Source organism: Elaeis guineensis, chromosome 4 (assembly GCF_000442705.2).
Source record: "Elaeis guineensis isolate ETL-2024a chromosome 4, EG11, whole genome shotgun sequence".
Lineage (NCBI taxonomy): Eukaryota > Viridiplantae > Streptophyta > Magnoliopsida > Arecales > Arecaceae > Elaeis > Elaeis guineensis.
In genome coordinates, this window is record NC_025996.2 from 7,009,886 (window position 1) to 7,027,502 (window position 17,617).

Genomic DNA, 17,617 nt, shown 5'->3' on the forward strand with positions numbered 1-17,617 from the left:
TCGAGTTATTCCCTATGTGGCTTTCAAATCATGTGTGATTTATATTTAATTATGGGATATATTAATTTTTGATACATATTTAATATCAGATAACTCAACTGCACTTCGTCATATCATTTTTTGTTAGGTATCAAAGATGATGGAGACAAATAATTCAGATGAACTAATAGCTCTTGCTCGAGGACCTAACAAGATTGTGAATAGATATAACGGTTTCATAATTAATGACTTTAAATTTCATACTAGAGAACGGGAGAAATTTAGAAAAACACAGAATAGCGGTGTTATGGTGGAAGCGGATGGAAAATCTTATTATGGTGCACTTAAAGATATCTATGAGTTGGATTATTATGAAAAATTTAAAGTAGTACTGTTTAGATGTGATTGGATAGACATAAACTCACCAAGGGGTTTGAAACAAGATGCAAATGGATTTACACTTGTAAATTTTTCAAGGTTGATACACACTGGTGTGTTATTGAAGGATGACCCATTCATTTTTTCATCTCAAGCTCGTCAAGTATTTTATGTACAAGACGCAAAAGATAAAGATTGGTTTACTGTTATCAAAACAAAACCTAGAGACTTATATGATTTGGGAAACCAAGTGGAGGATGATGACGATGACACTTATACACAATGTATGCCCTACAATTTTGTGGCAGCTGATGATTTAAATGCTACGACGATGTTGGTTAGAACAGAATTTGAAAGAAACACTATTGCTTGATTGTTACTGGTAATAATTATTTATGATGTATATATTTTGCATTAATTATTGTGTTATTTTACTCCATATATTAACAGATTCTACCTTTTATTTATATAAATGCTAGGTGACATCATGCGTCGCAGGGGACGATATGCTGGTGTGCAGTTCCAGTTTTCACAGACAGAGGCCGGTACGTCTTCTTCAGCACAGCAGCCTAAGGTCAGTTCAGCTGCACAGCATTCTGAGCCCTGTCCTTCATCATCAGCACAGCACGATCCTCCTGTTCATCAGTCAGATGATGAGATACACGTGCAGGGTATATATTATCTTTCATGTAATTTTATTTTTATTTTATTTTATGTATATTTATGATATAGTTACTTTTATGTATTTTTTGCAAACGGATCCGGGAGAGTATGCCCCAGACGCGGACCCACAGTAGTACGAGATGTGTGGCAGATACGTGAGGGCGAGAGGATTGTTGTGGAGTGCAATCAGCTAGGTCAGCCAATTAAGAAAGCTGTCTGCTTATTGATTTCATTTTTGGGGATTGTTGCTCGGAGGCCTCAGCTATGTCCGTTGGGCTATGCAAAATGGAATGACATGCTTCCAACGTACAAAGTTGAGCTCCTCCGAGTTATAGAGGTAATGAATTGATGTTCATACTGTATATTAATTGTTAATCATTTATATAATTTATTTCATTTCATTTTTTTTTTATAGAGCAAGTTTGTTCTCCCTCCATCCACTCATGATTTTGTAATGAAGTCTCTCAACCGCAAATGGAAAGAATATAGAGCACAATTGAAGAAGGACTATATGAGACAGGGTATGACAGAGGAGGAGGTTGCTAGGAATTGTCCTCCTGATGTACCCCCTCATCAGTGGATGGAGTTGGTTCATTATTGGTTCTCCGAGAGGACACAGGTATATTATCTGCTTATTATCTTTTTTCTAAATATTTTATAAAAATATTAATTTTTATTATATATTATACATATAACAAGTTCTTTACTTTATTTTACAGACTTATTCTGCTATTGGTAGAGCTGCACGAGCAGCTCAGTCTGTTCCTCATACATCGGGGTCGAAGAGTTATGCACAACTCCGACAGGAGTTTGTATGTTCCTTAAACTTTCATAATTAACTTTTAATTTTTATGTTAAAATATTTATATAACTAATATCATTATGTATCGTGGATCATGTCTGTATCATGATACTTATATATTTTTTTAAATTATTATAACTGTTTGCTTAAAATTAAAATTATTTCTGTAGGTGGATGAGCATGGGAGGGAACCCGGACAAGTGGAGTTTTACCGGATGACTCATACTCATCAGGATGGTACTTTTGTTCGAGATGAGTCGAGAGATTTATATGTACGGCATTATTAATATTCTATTTTTTTCAATGATTTAAATTTAATTTTGTTAGCTATTAAAGTATAACTCTTGTTTTCAAAATAAATACAGGAGAGGGCTACATCTCTCATTGCGGAGCGTGACGACGAGTCCGCAGCATCTACGCAGCAGAGCCGTATCGAGGCCGAGGTGTTCACAGAGTTGATGGGACCAGAGCGCTACGGCCGAGTGAGGGTTATGGAGTAGGAGTCACCCCCACTCAGTTATCTGAGGTTAGTAGATATACGCAGCATGCTGCAGCAGATGCTCAGGATTCACGCGTTCGCAGACTCGAGGTGGAGATACAGGAGATTAGACAGAGTCGTGCCACTGAGATGGAGGAGATACGACAGAGCCGTGCGGAGATGCAAGCCATGAGGGGACAGATTGATCGGCTTACATCTTTATTAGAGATGTATGGTCCATCTCAGGTAAACACATATTATTAAATATATATTTTTGTATTAATTTAATGATTTATATATTTTTATTTATAGATATGCAAATCATGCTTTTGATATGTTTCTTGTAGGCTCCTGGCACATCAGGCACCCGTCGAGACAGCGGCACGTCACGTGGCGACAACGACGACCATCCGCCTGCAGATTGATATTATTTTATTTTTATTGTATTCTTATATTTATTTATATTACTCTTGATTGTAATGGACGATTAGTACTTTATTTTTATTTATATAAAATAATGTCTTTTGGTTTGGTTAAATTTGCTATTTAAGTTTGCTTTTGGTGTGAATGGTGGTGATTGTACAGGTGTGAATGGTGGTGATTGTACAGGTTTATGTTAGAATAATTGATATAATTTTGTACAGAAATGTATGTATTATTTTTTTTTGAAATATAAAACCTGTATTTTTTTTTCTCTTAAAACTTTTAACGACGCTTATAAGCATCGTTAAAATAAATTTAACGACGCTTATAAGCGTCGTTAAAGACAAAAAAGTCGACGCTTTGAGAAGCGTCTTGGTAGAGTGCGGGTCACGGAGTCATTAACGACGCTAAAAAGCGCCGTTAAATGTGGTTTTAACGACGCTTTAAAGCGTCGTTATAAATGCTTTTAACGACGCTTAAAAGCATCGTTAAAACAAACTTAACGACGCTTATAAGCGTCGCAAAAAACCTAACAGCCGATGCTTCAAAAAGCGTCTTGGTAGAGTGGCGGACGCGTTGTCATTAACGACGCTAAAAAGCGCCGTTAAAAGTTAATTTTACGACGCTTTAAAGCGTCGTTAAAAAATAACGACGCTTTTAAAAAGCGTCGGCGCTTTCCGTCTCCACTCTTACATAAGCGACGCTTTGGCGACGCTTTTGGAAGCGTCGTAAAGGATATTGGCGACGCTTATTAGCGTCGTAAAATAACCTTGATAGCGTCGTTAATAACCATTTTCACCGTAGTGTCAGTTGTCCTTGTCATCATTTGTTGTCCTATCAATTTTTTTCCCACACCACTGCAAACAACTTATAATACCATGGGGAAAGTAACTTACCCCATCCAGTTCAAAAAAAAAAAAAGATTCAAATGCTCGGTATTGCTAAAAAATATTATATGTTTTCATGCCGTAAATGAGAATTCATACGACATCTTCATTATTTGTCACTTGAAAATTATTGTTGAACCTCTCCATCTGTTGCTCCACACTAGAGCAGACAATGGGCATCCACCTCAGAAAAGCCATTCTCTTTTGTCTTGTCGCGGGGAAAGAGAATAAAGAGAATCTTAGCAGCTGATTTGGCCTAGAAGCTTTGCTTGGATGATTAAAAAGACATAGTGCCGAAGGGCAAGTACTCTTTAATGATTTCGTCTAAGATTTCTATTTGTCATTGACAAGCACTCAGACTAATTTTTTCTTCAAATAAATGATCAATGGGAAAGAGAGGCAATGAGCACCTACCTTTAAAAAAAAAAAAAAAAAAGTCATTCTCTTTTGGTTTGTTGTGGGAAAGAAGCAGTGGTGCAGTTGACTCAGGCTAGAATCTTTGCTCGGATAATTAACGAAAAATAGTTGTGCTGAAGGGCAATAAGTACTCTCCAATGATTCTGTCTGAGAATTCTATTGCAGACATTGCAGACTAGATTTTCTTGAAAGGCATGAATTGGAAAGATCCAGAGGAAATGCAAAGTACAAAGTGCAAACAGTGAAATAGAGGGGCATGCAGCAGGTCTAAGGAACCACTCCTCCCCAGACTGTAGAGGATTTGTAAATAAACCTGTAGTCATGATGTTTAGGACAGGGATGCTGATGGTGAGGCTGCTGTTACAGGGTGCCTACCAATACATTGCTCCCTAATTGATCTTTGACCTCAAAGAACTTGAGTTTATGTATTACATATTGAAAAAAGAAAAAAAAAAAAAAAAAAAACTCCAGGTTTCAATGGAAATTTGTGTTACAATCCCAACTATATTGTCTTATTATTTATAAACTGTGGTGAATATTTGAAATTGTAACAATATCACATTGAAACCATATAAGTTTTCCAGCCAGGCTATCCCAGACCAAAAATTTTCATCTTTTCTTCCCGGATGACCGTCTCTTTGCAGCCAGAGCCACTGTGAGACATGCATAGATCTTGCAGCGAAATGTGATTAACTAGGAGCGATCTTTAAATTTAGCCAAGTCTCATGTAGTCTTCAGGTAGCAGTGAGATATCAATAGACATCTGGGTATTACAATTAAACATGGCATGGACTTACCTTGGTGTTCCTGTAAATGTCGATAGGTAGAGATTGCAAGAGTTTTAGCCATTGATTGATAAAGATCCATGGGAGTCTAGTTAGTTGGAAGGGGAAGTGCTTGTCTTTAGAAAGGACTGCGATATTATCACTTCAAACATTGCTTCTATCCATTCCCTCTATTTGATGTCTAACTGCCGAATTCCCAACTGCAAAACAATGTGCCAATCTAAAACCTCGGCGGGCTGGGCATGCATGGTCTTAGAACTAGAAGGCAACCTTTGGATAAAGCAGCAGGTCCCATTGTTTTGCAGCCTAATACTCTATGGAGTGCGGTGGTTCAAAGTAAATACAAAATTGGTGGCAGTGAATTGTCAATAAACTGGGTCAGAGGTCTAAATACTCTATGTCAGGAGGACTCATAGCTGAGCATGTTCAAAGGATGATTGGTGATGGAAAGGATATAATGGTCTTCAAGCGTCCTTGGATCAATGACATTCCTATTGATCACTGTGTCCTTTACAAGGACATATAGGTATTGCATTACGTCTCTTTTGTCAGGGAAGGTCTTGTACTTCACTCATACCTTAATAAAATCCATGGGAGGAGTCCCTCACTCCTTTCACTTTTCTCAAAAAAAGAAGAAAAAAAAAAAAAAGACGTTCCTATTGATCACAATGCTATGTATGCTATTGACGAGGGCCTTACTGCTGCAGATCTTATTAATTCCGAGGAAGAGTGGGATCAATTGTTATAATATAATCTATTCCCATAAGACTTGGTAAACATGCAGTTGTTACTTCCATGGCAGTACACCAGGAGCAAAGCATATAATAGGCTATGCTGAGAAGAAATTTTGAGGATCCGGGTCAGTGTTCAGGAATTACAGAATAACATGTAACCACTGAGTTTATCATCATGAGACGTTTGCATGGATTTGATCTGCAAAGGTAGGTACAACGGGTTAATTTTTTTTTCTGGTGCAAGTCTTGTTAGAAATGGCTGCCATGCATGGAATCTTGTGGCAGAGAAACCTTTCTAATGCCCACGCCAGGGACTGCGATGTGTGCATTGGTAGGACTGAGGATTTTGACCATTTACTTGCTACTTGCACTACTGCTAACCAGACATGGGACTCTTGACAGATCTGTATTCTCAAAGAAATTCGAATATTGTCTCAAGAAATATATATTTTAAATATTTTCTCTAGAAATTTTAATATTTCAAACTGATATTTTACTTCCCATAGATACTAGGATCTTAAACTAATGAAGCCCATTAATAATTCCCTTATTCTACGTAAACTAAAACACTCATTGTTTTAAAATCTTTAGACATCCTTGGATGTCTTTACACCAACATTTTATTTCTTCTTTTCTACCATCCGCAGAATCTTTATAGCCCATTAACAAAATTTTTGTATGTCCTATATTTCAGAATGATCTCTCTATCCACCCTCACATACTTTATAATATGCTTCCAATCAATTATTCTCTCACATCCAGCACTAAAATTTTCAAACATAATACAACCACCCCTATAGATCACTGTTGATGAAACACTAACACCGAAACAAACCTAACAAGAACAGTTGTAGAAATTTAAATCTGCAGGTTGCTTTAGATATTACTTCTTAATATATCTACTTAAAAGATGGTGGAGAAGAGAGAAAATTTTTATCATGATCCAACATTTAATGGAGTATCGGAGGCATTAAGATGGCTGCAAACATTCCATTCTGATCCGTCTCATATACTGTGCTCTTTTAGCCTTCTACCGTTCGATGGACGGGTTCTATACTCTATTGATGGAAATGCAAATGGGCCGGCCACAAGCAAATCTTTAGGTGTGCCAGGTTGCGAGACAAAACTATGGATATATATCCTCGGCCCAGCCGGTGGCCAATTTGTATTTCTAGGGTTGTCAGACAAGCCCTAATGGAAACTATAAATATCCTTGGCCCAGCCCTCGCCAATTTGCATTTCTACTGTTAATTTACGCATGGTACATTATACGAAACATCCATCCAAACTAGGGTTTTAAATTCTAATCAAAACCATTAGATTGATGCCCTGCATAGAGTTAGAAATCTTCAAGCAGTTTACCGGTTCTCGCTGGTTAATCCATCAATAAATTTGCCTCCTTAGAACGAGGTTGCGACCTATAGGTCATCATAGCTTCCCTCTTCCTCTGTGAGATGTATATTATCATCCAGTACAACCAACTAAAAAACACTCCTATCATCATAGCATACCTTTTTTATCTCCTATGGACTTCGAGCTAGCCCAGTTCAAAATATTGCTGGATACTTATAAATATGTGTCTAGTCCAGCTTGGAATCCCATTATCTAGCTGATTGTACGAAATCAATTCGTAAATTAGTAAGGTTTCAATCCAATCATCTGCTCTCAACTTATCTATACTGTTATGTATATCCACCTCCAAACAAGAAGAAAAAAAAAGAAAAAAATGGCCAGACTTCTTTGATGGATGCTACCATCAAAAGGTTAAAGAGTCCACCGCCGTATCGCCGGCTTACATTGAAGAGGATCAGAATTTGATTGCATGAAACGTATTTCTCTGTAAGATTTTTTTTTTTTTTGGTTAGAAAGTTTCCTTGTGAGATTTGATCCTGTCAAAAATGGTTAGGTGAGGGAAGAGTATAACAAAAGTTGATGAGTTGGGGCTCTGATATTTAGGAGTCCTTATCAATTCTAAAGTCACAAGGCCTGAATAAGCGGTATTCTAAACTGTGCAAGATATTAATTGCGGGCAAAACAAGTTTTAAAATAATAAGCTTTATGATATTATACCAACAACAACAACTGTTTTGAAGGCTTTGTTAAGTTACATGTTTTACTAAGATGATTTAGAATAGTCATTATTCAGTCATTATTTTCTTCTAATAGATGTTATATACTAGTGGTTATTGATCAATTTATACACTTTATCTAAATAAAATCATGATTTCAACTTCAAATATCTATCCTAGCTGGTAACTTGGTGAACAATAACTTCAGCACATAATATTGCGGTTGTCCTTTTTTTTTTTTTTTTTAGTGTAAAGATGGAGGAAATTCATTATCCAATTCATCGAGAATATAAAAAAGGAAATTGTCTTTTATTTACCAATTTCTTCTCAAAAATTCTTGCTTCAAGTAGATCCGGATAAATAATAATTGTTATTTTCTTTACAATAATTAAAAAAATTAACTGAAGGTATACTCAATCTATTCGGGTATATCAAAGTTATTGGAATTTGACTTGGCTGGCCTATGGGCAACCAGTGTCCGTCCCAAGAGAAACTGCTGTCTTATATCAAAAAAAGAAGAAACTGATGTGACCTTTCATGGCCTAGCCAATGAGAATCTCTGTCAACGAGAAACTAAGATAACCTTTAATGGTCGACTCATTGTTCACCAATCCAACTTGAACAGCACCAGCACCACATATTATTATGAGCTGAAGGGTGGGTGGTGAGTAGACCTTTCACTCCCTTTCGTTTACTGTTTGTTTCCGATTGTCCGTATCACTCATTCTCTAGTCATCCATCAGCCGTAAGGACTTTCAAATGCAACTGAAAACCAATGAGTGGCAGATATTTATTTCCGTCACGCAAAGTAGGATCCTACTTTCTCCACTTGGCATCCCAGAGTCCGGAACCTTGCGCTTGGCTATCGCAATCAAGTAATGGGATTCCACTCTCCAGTCTTTCTTGCTTATGGAAGCCGCAACCTATGAGGAGTGGGTGATGGGTCTTTGTCTCGGCCCTGCTAAAAGTATGACCAGCTGGGGGCTATTAGTGTCTGAGATTCTGCTTGGATACTGGACCCCATTGAGTATATCCCAGCCTGGGTTTAGAATACTATGCCAGATGAAGATAAGCCACCCCCAACATGTTATCCTAATTTTGAAAATCAGGTCTCGCATTGAAGTATTTATACAAAAAATTAGACGACCGATCTAAGATCTCATCAAAAAGCTAGCCGTAAGATATTTAAGTTTCATAATCTTATATAATCATCTAAAATTAAGATTTTTTGAATGCATAATCGATATGAGATTAAATATATATTTTATATTCTTACAAAAATATTAAATATAAAAAAAAAAAAAAATCTTTCATTTTGCTACCGCTCATTCCTACTTTGAATTCATTTCATCATTTTTATTTTGAACTTGACCATTAGTTAAATGATATGCAATTATGACAGAATGGGTGATCTACAGCAAAATTCTTCTACGCTACTGGGATACCTGTGGGTTATTTAGAACCACTCATAGAACAACTTATCCCAAAAGAAAAATTATAAAATATGATTTTATTTTTGTAAAACATGTTTTATAAAAACAAGATGAATCTTCTTTCCACAGAACTCACTTTTTGAGTTTTATGATTTTTATCAATTTTTAACAAGCTAGTTTTATGAAAAATGCTCCAATATTATTTTTGTAAAACCTTTTCATTTCGTTTTTGATAAATCTGTTTTACTAAAATATGCCAACCAAACATCTCCCCAGGCAAAAACTGAATTCAAGATGGGTGATGCAGGAGTACCACAGCCAAAATCTAAAATTTAGTTTGAATCAAAACCCAATCCTGCAAGTCAAGTCTTATCCCTGGCTTTTAAATTCAGGGGAATCTTTGGGGCTAGTACGATAAAACTGTCATGTCCACAAACAGTGGATAGCGGGTAGGGTGGATTGTCGTTGATAGCTAATCAGTCCTAAAGATTATATATATTATTTAATGTTAAATCATATATAAATAAGAATACATGGAGAGCTAGTAACTACTGAAGTAAAATAGTAAAACTTTCTTACTTTTTTATAACATGCCACACTTTAGTTATAACACAGAATTAAATATGAATCTAATATACGTCGAGCATTAGAGGCCTCTCATGAGTTTCAATCACTTCTATTGTCCTTTTTCAATGAGAAACTGATTCGAGAGGTAGATCCCTTCCGTCTGAATTTGATATCCTCACAGAATTCTGATAATCAAAGTAAATATCGGACTAAGAATGTGAATTTTGATTAATGCTGATGTTGAATTTTTTTTTTTTAATATAAATGGATGGTCACACTACTCTAATGTTAACACAGTCCATAAAATTAGAATACAAAAGATCCTGTAGGACTGGTGGACATGTCTCACCCCGTCCCACGTCCAGTCTCTAAAATGCTATGCAATATAAAATGTAATCCATTTGTTGCACTATTTGCTTCCCAGAAAATATGCTTAACATACATCACAACTTAAAGATAAAAAGCAGTCCAGATGTCACGAAGAAGCGGATGGACCTCCGATTACTTCGTGTTATCCCGAATCCATCCGATAATGAGGGCTGAATCTTCCTCTATAAAAATTCTCTCCACCTATGGTTCCTATCTAACAAAGATAAGAGCACTTTACTGCCAACTATCTGACATTCGAATCCAAATGATAAAGTCTGCACCGTTCTACATCTCTGATACTACTATCAAAATTCATCTCGATAAATCTCAAGGAAGGAGCTCTCAGGATATAAAATAATCCTTCAGACTACTGAGGGCAGCAGATACCAAAGAAGTTTGCTTCAAAATTATAATGGGACATAAGATCCTAACTGTACTAAAAATTAAAAAAAAAAAAAAAAAACCTCTTTCTGGCAGAGGAAAGAGCAACTCTAAATCCTAAAAAGGTGCAGTTGATGACATGAATGACTTAATAGCAACATAAAAACATCTAATTGCATTGCAGCATTAATATATATAAGAAAGTCTATTGAAGCATATGACATGGGTACGTTGCATAAAGATGTGAAGTATGTCTTCTTTTGATTGTCTCACGTTTCTTTAGCATTTTTTTTTATTATTTTTTTTTTTTTAAGAATTTATTTTTTTATTACTCTAGATCTGTGGTTGTATTTACATTCCCAAATAAGTTTCTACTTTCACTGATTATTTATTATAGAAACAAATTCTTGAGTGTCCACGTCTAAATTTTGTGAGAGCACTAGATCTGATATATGGTATTAGACCTGCCAAGCAAGAGACTATTTGCTCAAATATTGCCTCTTCATGTTAATTAGCTAGGTGGATGCAACACCGTGTGTTGGTGCCATCTAAGGTCCCTCTTTCGCCTTTCCACTTCCATGAAGCCCATGCAAACGCCCATGGCTCCCATGGCATTCACAACTTCTCTTTCTTGTACTTTTAACATAAAATATATTAGCTGATAAGACCTACGAGGCATTTGATAGCGTATAATTCTGATAGAATTACATATAATTTTACAACCTATTTATTTCGTCACTTTTACAGGTAATATTGTATTACATGTAATACAACATTATCTCAAAAAAAAATAATTTGATTGTTTGGAAGAGATGATATGTAATTATATGAAATTTTGCAATCCTTCAATCCTACAATAAGATAACTTCAGGACCAAAATATTTTCATCAAAATAAATTAAAATCTATATTAAATAAATTATGAATAGTCTCAGTTGATTAAAATAAAAAAAAAAAACATAATGAGTGATTTCGACTGATGATGTCACCGAAATGATTGATCTTGAGATTGAGTTATCTCTCTAAAAAATAAATAATAACCAATAAGCAAAGATGAAAGTAATTTGAAAAAATTAACTTATATTTCATATAATCTAAATTATATATGCGAATTCTCTGTTATTTTACAATAATATTATTGCACATACCAAACATTGCAATGTAAAATTTTTTATTATTTTATCAGATAATCATATTTCTTCTGTAATCATATTATCATAGCAACATTACCTATGTATGCACCAAATACCTCCTAGGTTCAATCTAGATGGCAAATGCCAATATATTCACACCACATCCTTTATTGCCTAATACATAGCAAATTCTTACAACTTGGACCCATGGAATACAACAAGCATCAGGGCGGCAGCAGCATGGTGCTACCCTTAATTACGTCCCATATTATATTGGCTCTAATTGCTTACCCTCAAATTATATTGGTCGTATGTCATCAAACAGAATTATTACCAGGCAATCTGACTATTGCACACAGATGGGTAGCAGCATAATAGTGCTACAAGCGAGATCCATATACCATTTCCTTAATTTGCTCCTATTCAACTATTAAGACTTACTTTCTGTTGCTTCTTTCATTCATAAGGCACACATAATCCAGAGCTGTCTTACATGTGGGTCCAATTTTTCATCAACTCATACAAATGTATGAATAGATTTCTGCCACACATATCACGCCGGGATCAGATTGGCGCTCGCAGCGCTTTCAGGCCGTGGCAGCCGCTGTGCAAACCGGGAGGTCCTTCTCCATGTTGGGCGGCGCCACAAGGATGGGATTTCTCTCGAAGAAGTTGACAGGCTTGAGATCAAAGCTCGAGAAGACCGTGGGCATGATCGGGAAGTCCTCTTGGCATGGTACGTGGTGAAATCCCATCGTGTACCACACCACGATGTCCTTGTTCTCTATCGGCCGGTCCCTGGGAGTTAGAACGAAGGAAAACACTCAGAGTTATGGAGGACGAACCAAGTGTTCGACCCTTGTCCAATTCTTGCAGGGCTTGTTCCATACCTCTCAGACCAGACGGCTAGCGTGTCATCCCCTTTGCTCTGGTACGCAAATAACCCTCCCGCCCATTCCTCGCTCTTGTTGTATGGTGTCACCCAAATCTAAGATCCCAAATAAAAGGAATACAATTTAGAAAACGGAACTCAATACTAGTATTTGTTTTGTCACTATTTCTTTTGACACAATATTAACATTAGCTTTCGAAATAAAATTTTATATAAAGAAAATATTTTAATGACACCATTGGAGTTTGGACAAAGATGGGTCTAATACCTGATTGTTTGTAAAAGCGCCTCTGAGTTGTGGGGGGTCGTTGGGATCCAACAAGCTGGCGGCGGTGCCGGCCGGAACCACCTTGTACCCGACCGGGTTTCCAACTTTGGTGGTCTTGAATGGATTGATGATGTGGAACTCCTTCGGCGCATAGAGCTTAAGCCTGATCTGTGCGTCCTTCTCCGTCTTGGCGACGTGCCGGGTGGCCTTGAGGTAGCTCATCCGAGGGGACTCCCCGGGGATGGTCTCCTGCCTCGCTATATCGACCTTAACAAAGGAGTTCTCGACGCCATCGACGTCCATGTCGAGGTGGAAGGTGATGTAGTGGTCGTGGATGACGCCGATCACGTTCTCCGACAAGAGGGTGCCGTACAGGTCCTGTTTTGGTGAAACTTGGTTCATGTGCGAGTAGGATGTTCCTTTCACCATTAGAATCCCGCTGAGTCCAACCTGTTAGACTTGAATGCAGTCACTCACATGAGTACCCTCAGCCCATGTCAGTGATTGGTGGGCAAGCATGCGTTGATTCCTGGGTCACTGTTTAATTGACCCAGGTTCAATGGATGGTGATTATTAAAGGGCATACGGTCAGGAACCATCAGTAAGCTATTTAGTAAAAGGAAGATGCAGCCTGGGCACCAGTTTCCCGTCCTCTGTGGGATGGGGTGTCCCTTTAGTGGCCAAGGCCTGACAAGGTCCTAAATGTCCAGCTGAGGTTTTTCAACACGGATGTGACGAGTCCACATGGATGTCAAGGTGATGGCTGGCTTTGGATGGTATTGAGATCTGTCGTGTAGTGAAGTACACTTCAAGTATTTTTGAGTCCAGTCTCATACATCTATCTTTGAGATTTGCAGTGCAGTCTATGACCAATTTTTCAAACTGGATGCCTTTCTACATTGTAGAGGTGTCATCCCTGTACACTTTGGATACTTCTTTACATTATTGAGGTGAGACGGACAATCTTCATTATTGCTAATTAGGATGAGAGACGTGCCTATTGCGGCATTGACCATGACATCTTTGTTTATTTCGAAAGATGTATATTTGTTAAGAACCACCTGAAGAGAGATGAATTTATTGTGAAAGGCACTCCAGGAATCTCTCTTCAAGCTTGTGACAGGAAATTTATTTTTGGGAAGCACCCATTTGATGAAGACATTACAAGCCTTAATCCACGGAAACAAATGTCAGCAATTGCCAGAGATGACACCTATCAACCAGACATTGAAGGGATAAAATATTTAGATACTGTTTAATATACCACCGATAATGTAATCACTGAAGTGATATGAATACTAAGATGATATATAAATATTAAGATGATATATAATCATCATATTTGATATATCACTGAAAATAAAATTTTACTATATTTAGTATATCACTAAATAATGATAGTGATAATATATAAAATATAATAAATAATTTTATATATTAATACATAATAATTATTCTATAACTTGATTAAACATTTTCATTTATAACTCCTCACAAAAATATGTAGCAGTAGTAATAATAATATTATTTATTTATTATTATAAATATTTATTTTGATAAATTTATTAAAATGATATTACGATAATATTATATATAATCAGATTTGATTAGACTCAGCCAATTTTGACCATCAAAACTGCCCATTAGGAATGATTTAGTCCATCAAAATAAATTAAAAAAAAACATAAAAAATTTAACATGATCCATTAATGCCAATTAACCATTTCTACCTATAAAAATAAAATAAATATCTAATAAATAAATAAATAATATTCATATCATTTAACTAAACCTACTAATAAAAATAAAAAACATATCTAATAGATAGACATCTATAAAAAAAAAGATTAAAAAAAATTATTTTCTTTTCCATTTACTGACTAGAAATATTTTTGTCCTAAAATAATTTCAGCACATCATCAGTCGATGATGTGCTATTACTTGAGATATGTATGATGATAATATCACTGCATTATGCTATCGTCGAATTTATTATGAATCCTTCACTACTAGATAGATGTAATACTAAACAAGATGATCACATCACCTAACTCACATTGATAGGGTGATGTAAAATATCATCACTATCAAACAGCACCCTAATTTGCTGATTACAAGATTGTCTCTTCACAAATATCAATGTCATGTATAATCTTCCAGATCCACAACCAATTGCAAGGACGCCCAGCCACAGAATTGTGTAGATCCACAACCTATTGCAAGGGTGCCCAGCATAGCCACACAAAAGGTTCTCGTGTAGCCAGCCATTCATCAACATCGAACGCTTTGATATTCACGCACAACAATCACTATGTGCCACTTGTCTCATGAATGAATTGAGAAGCGTCAAGTTAACTGCAAACTAGTCCACCATGTACAGAAAAAAAAATAAAAGTACCGGGGCATACCCCCAAGGCTTTTCCAAGCAATGTAAGCCTTTGCGTCATCTCACGCACCCGACCCTGGCTAAGAATCGCAGAGAAAGAGAGGATACAAGGGCATGGAGAACAACCACATCGCTTTCTTGTCAGCGGTACCTCACATGTATAGGCAACTGTCTATTTTGTGGTCCACCTATCCGCCATCTCCGGTTGGATTATATGCTTAAAAAACAACCGGCTCAATTTCTTACCCAAAAAAAAAAAAAAAAAAACGGCTCAATTAGCTAACCTTCGGACACGATGAAGCCATGTAGCTGAAGCCTAAATCGCAAGGATTCTCCGCAATCCACGAACAGCTCAACAGAATGCTGCGCGGTTCTGAATAGCGGCCATCCGTAGATGGATAGCTATCAAACAAAATGTTTCACGAGCATGTACTATAATATATATACATGATGCTCATTAGTTAATGACCATCCAACTCAGTATGCTCGTATACAGATGCACAGCATTCTGCAGCGCAGCCCGCAGAGAATCCTGGGTGCGTTTCCCTCTGCTGACGTCCAAAAATATGACCAGACCGAATGTCGTATTTTGAAGTTGAAAGCAACATGTAGAGCTTTACCAAAAAAGCAACATATAGAGAAGACAAAAGAAATTAATTCCAGGAACAGGCAAACCTTGACGCGGATGAGCCCATCCGTCTGGAACTCCCAGTCCACTATGTAGTCGTAGTTCGCTACAGATGCTGCCATCCTCGCCACCAACGTCACCTTCGGCCTGACCTCCCGTATCTGCTCACCCCCACCACACACACACCCCCCACCCCCGCCGGAAACATAAAAAAATAATATTATATTATATACACACACTCCAAATAAATCATATATATATATATATATATATATATATAGGCTACTATCATAATAAAAATAAAATAAAATATATATCATCTAACCTCCATGCCGGTGATGGGACTCTCCGAGTGGCGCCACCCGATATCCCCTGCGTACCTTTCGAAGAGGCACACCATGTTCGACCGGACGTATGGCCTCCCGTCGGCCGCCGGGAACACTGCATCCATGTAGTAGGCGTTCCGGGGGCAGTCGTTAAGCGGCACCAGCGGCATCGCCTGAAGCCCGAACCCGTACTCCCCGGCGTCCATATACGTCTTGAAGTACCAGGCGTCGGTGGGGTCCATGTATGGCACGAACAGCTCCGACGTGAAGCCCTTGTACATGACCGCCCTCTTCTCCCCAGTCTCCGGGTCCACCGCCGAGGCCGCCGATACCACTAGCCCGGCCCTCGCATCCGCCTTCAGATGGAACTCCCACCCCGCCCACTTCACCACGTGCCCCCCCTCCACCACGAAGCTGGGCCCGGCCGGCTGCTCCATCGATATTGGGTTCAGCGGCCGGATCTTGGGTGCCCCGTTCTGGGCCGCGACGAGGTCGTAGCGGTAATCGGTGCCGGCTGACTTGGGGATGGGGATGTCACGGCCAACGTCGGAGATGTTAACGACTTCTTTCTTGTCCATGTCGAGGACGACGGTGAGGCCCTCGATGGGGCGCATGTAGAAGTTGGCGGTGCCCTCGGCGGAGTAGCACTGGACCTTGATGAGGCGGCGGCCCTCCTCCCTGGCGCCGAACCATCCGAGAGAGATAGGGAGGCAGGCGAGGTCGGAGAGGCGGACGCCTCGGGCCAGGATGGAGCGGTTGAAGGCAGGGTCGGCGAGGGGGGCCCAGATGGAGGAGGTCATGTCGTCGACGGTCATGACGGGAAAACCGGAAGCCGGGACGGGGTGGCGAGTGACGGTGCCGGAGGACAGGTCGACGGAGAGGACATAAGGGTCTCCGCGGAAGCGGGCGACGACGGCGGCGCGGCGGGGGGGAGGGTGTCGCCGGGACTCCACTTGAGAACGGTGGGCTTAGGGGGTTCGTCTAGGGAGAGGGAGTGGATGACGAGGGAGGAGGGCGAGGAGGAGAAGGGAGGGTAGGAGTGGAGGATTGAGCGGGCGGTGTTGATCTCTTGGACGGTGAGGGGGTCGAGTGGGTGGCGGGGGACGTCGTACTCGTGGTCTCGGGTGGAGGTGGTGGCGGAGTGGGAGGAGGACTGGGTCAAGTGGGGACGGGATTTGGATTGGATGCGGTTCTTGGAGTTGCACCAAGGCGAGTAGCGTGTGCAGTCGAGGAAGTCAGCCTTGTCGGAAGGGGGATAGGGGAGGTGGACCCAGTAGCGGGAGAAGAGGAGGAGGAGGAGGCGCCGAGGGTGAGGAAAAAGAAGCGGAGGAAAGAGGTGGACTCCATCTCTCTGCTATCGCGTGCTGATAATGGGTGCGATAGTGGGAGTGCATTAATAAGGGATTAGTTGAGGAAGATGACGATCGAGTGAGGGTCCCATCATTTAAACAGTATAGGTAAATATCTCCCAACCTTCTATCAAAATGATGGACGTCGCCGAAGTACACATGGCATCTTGCGATTGGACGATAATTAAAAAATATAATAAAATATTAAATATATTTTGAGATGTATATAAAAAAGTAATTATATGATATTTATCTAAATTATTTAAATATT

General features: G+C 38.8%; 1 protein-coding gene across 1 annotated transcript; it reads right to left on the reverse strand.

The window, feature by feature from the left end:
* Positions 1-11,861: 11,861 nt before the first annotated feature.
* On the reverse strand, positions 11,862-17,359 carry LOC105044125 (amine oxidase [copper-containing] gamma 2). The gene is given in 7 exon segments (XM_073255432.1): positions 11,862-12,295; positions 12,388-12,485; positions 12,658-13,107; positions 15,719-15,832; positions 15,997-16,928; positions 16,931-17,296; positions 17,299-17,359. Coding segments are annotated over 7 exon segments (2,217 nt in total). The 5' UTR covers positions 17,345-17,359; the 3' UTR covers positions 11,862-12,084.
* Between the last annotated feature and the right edge of the window lie 258 nt (positions 17,360-17,617).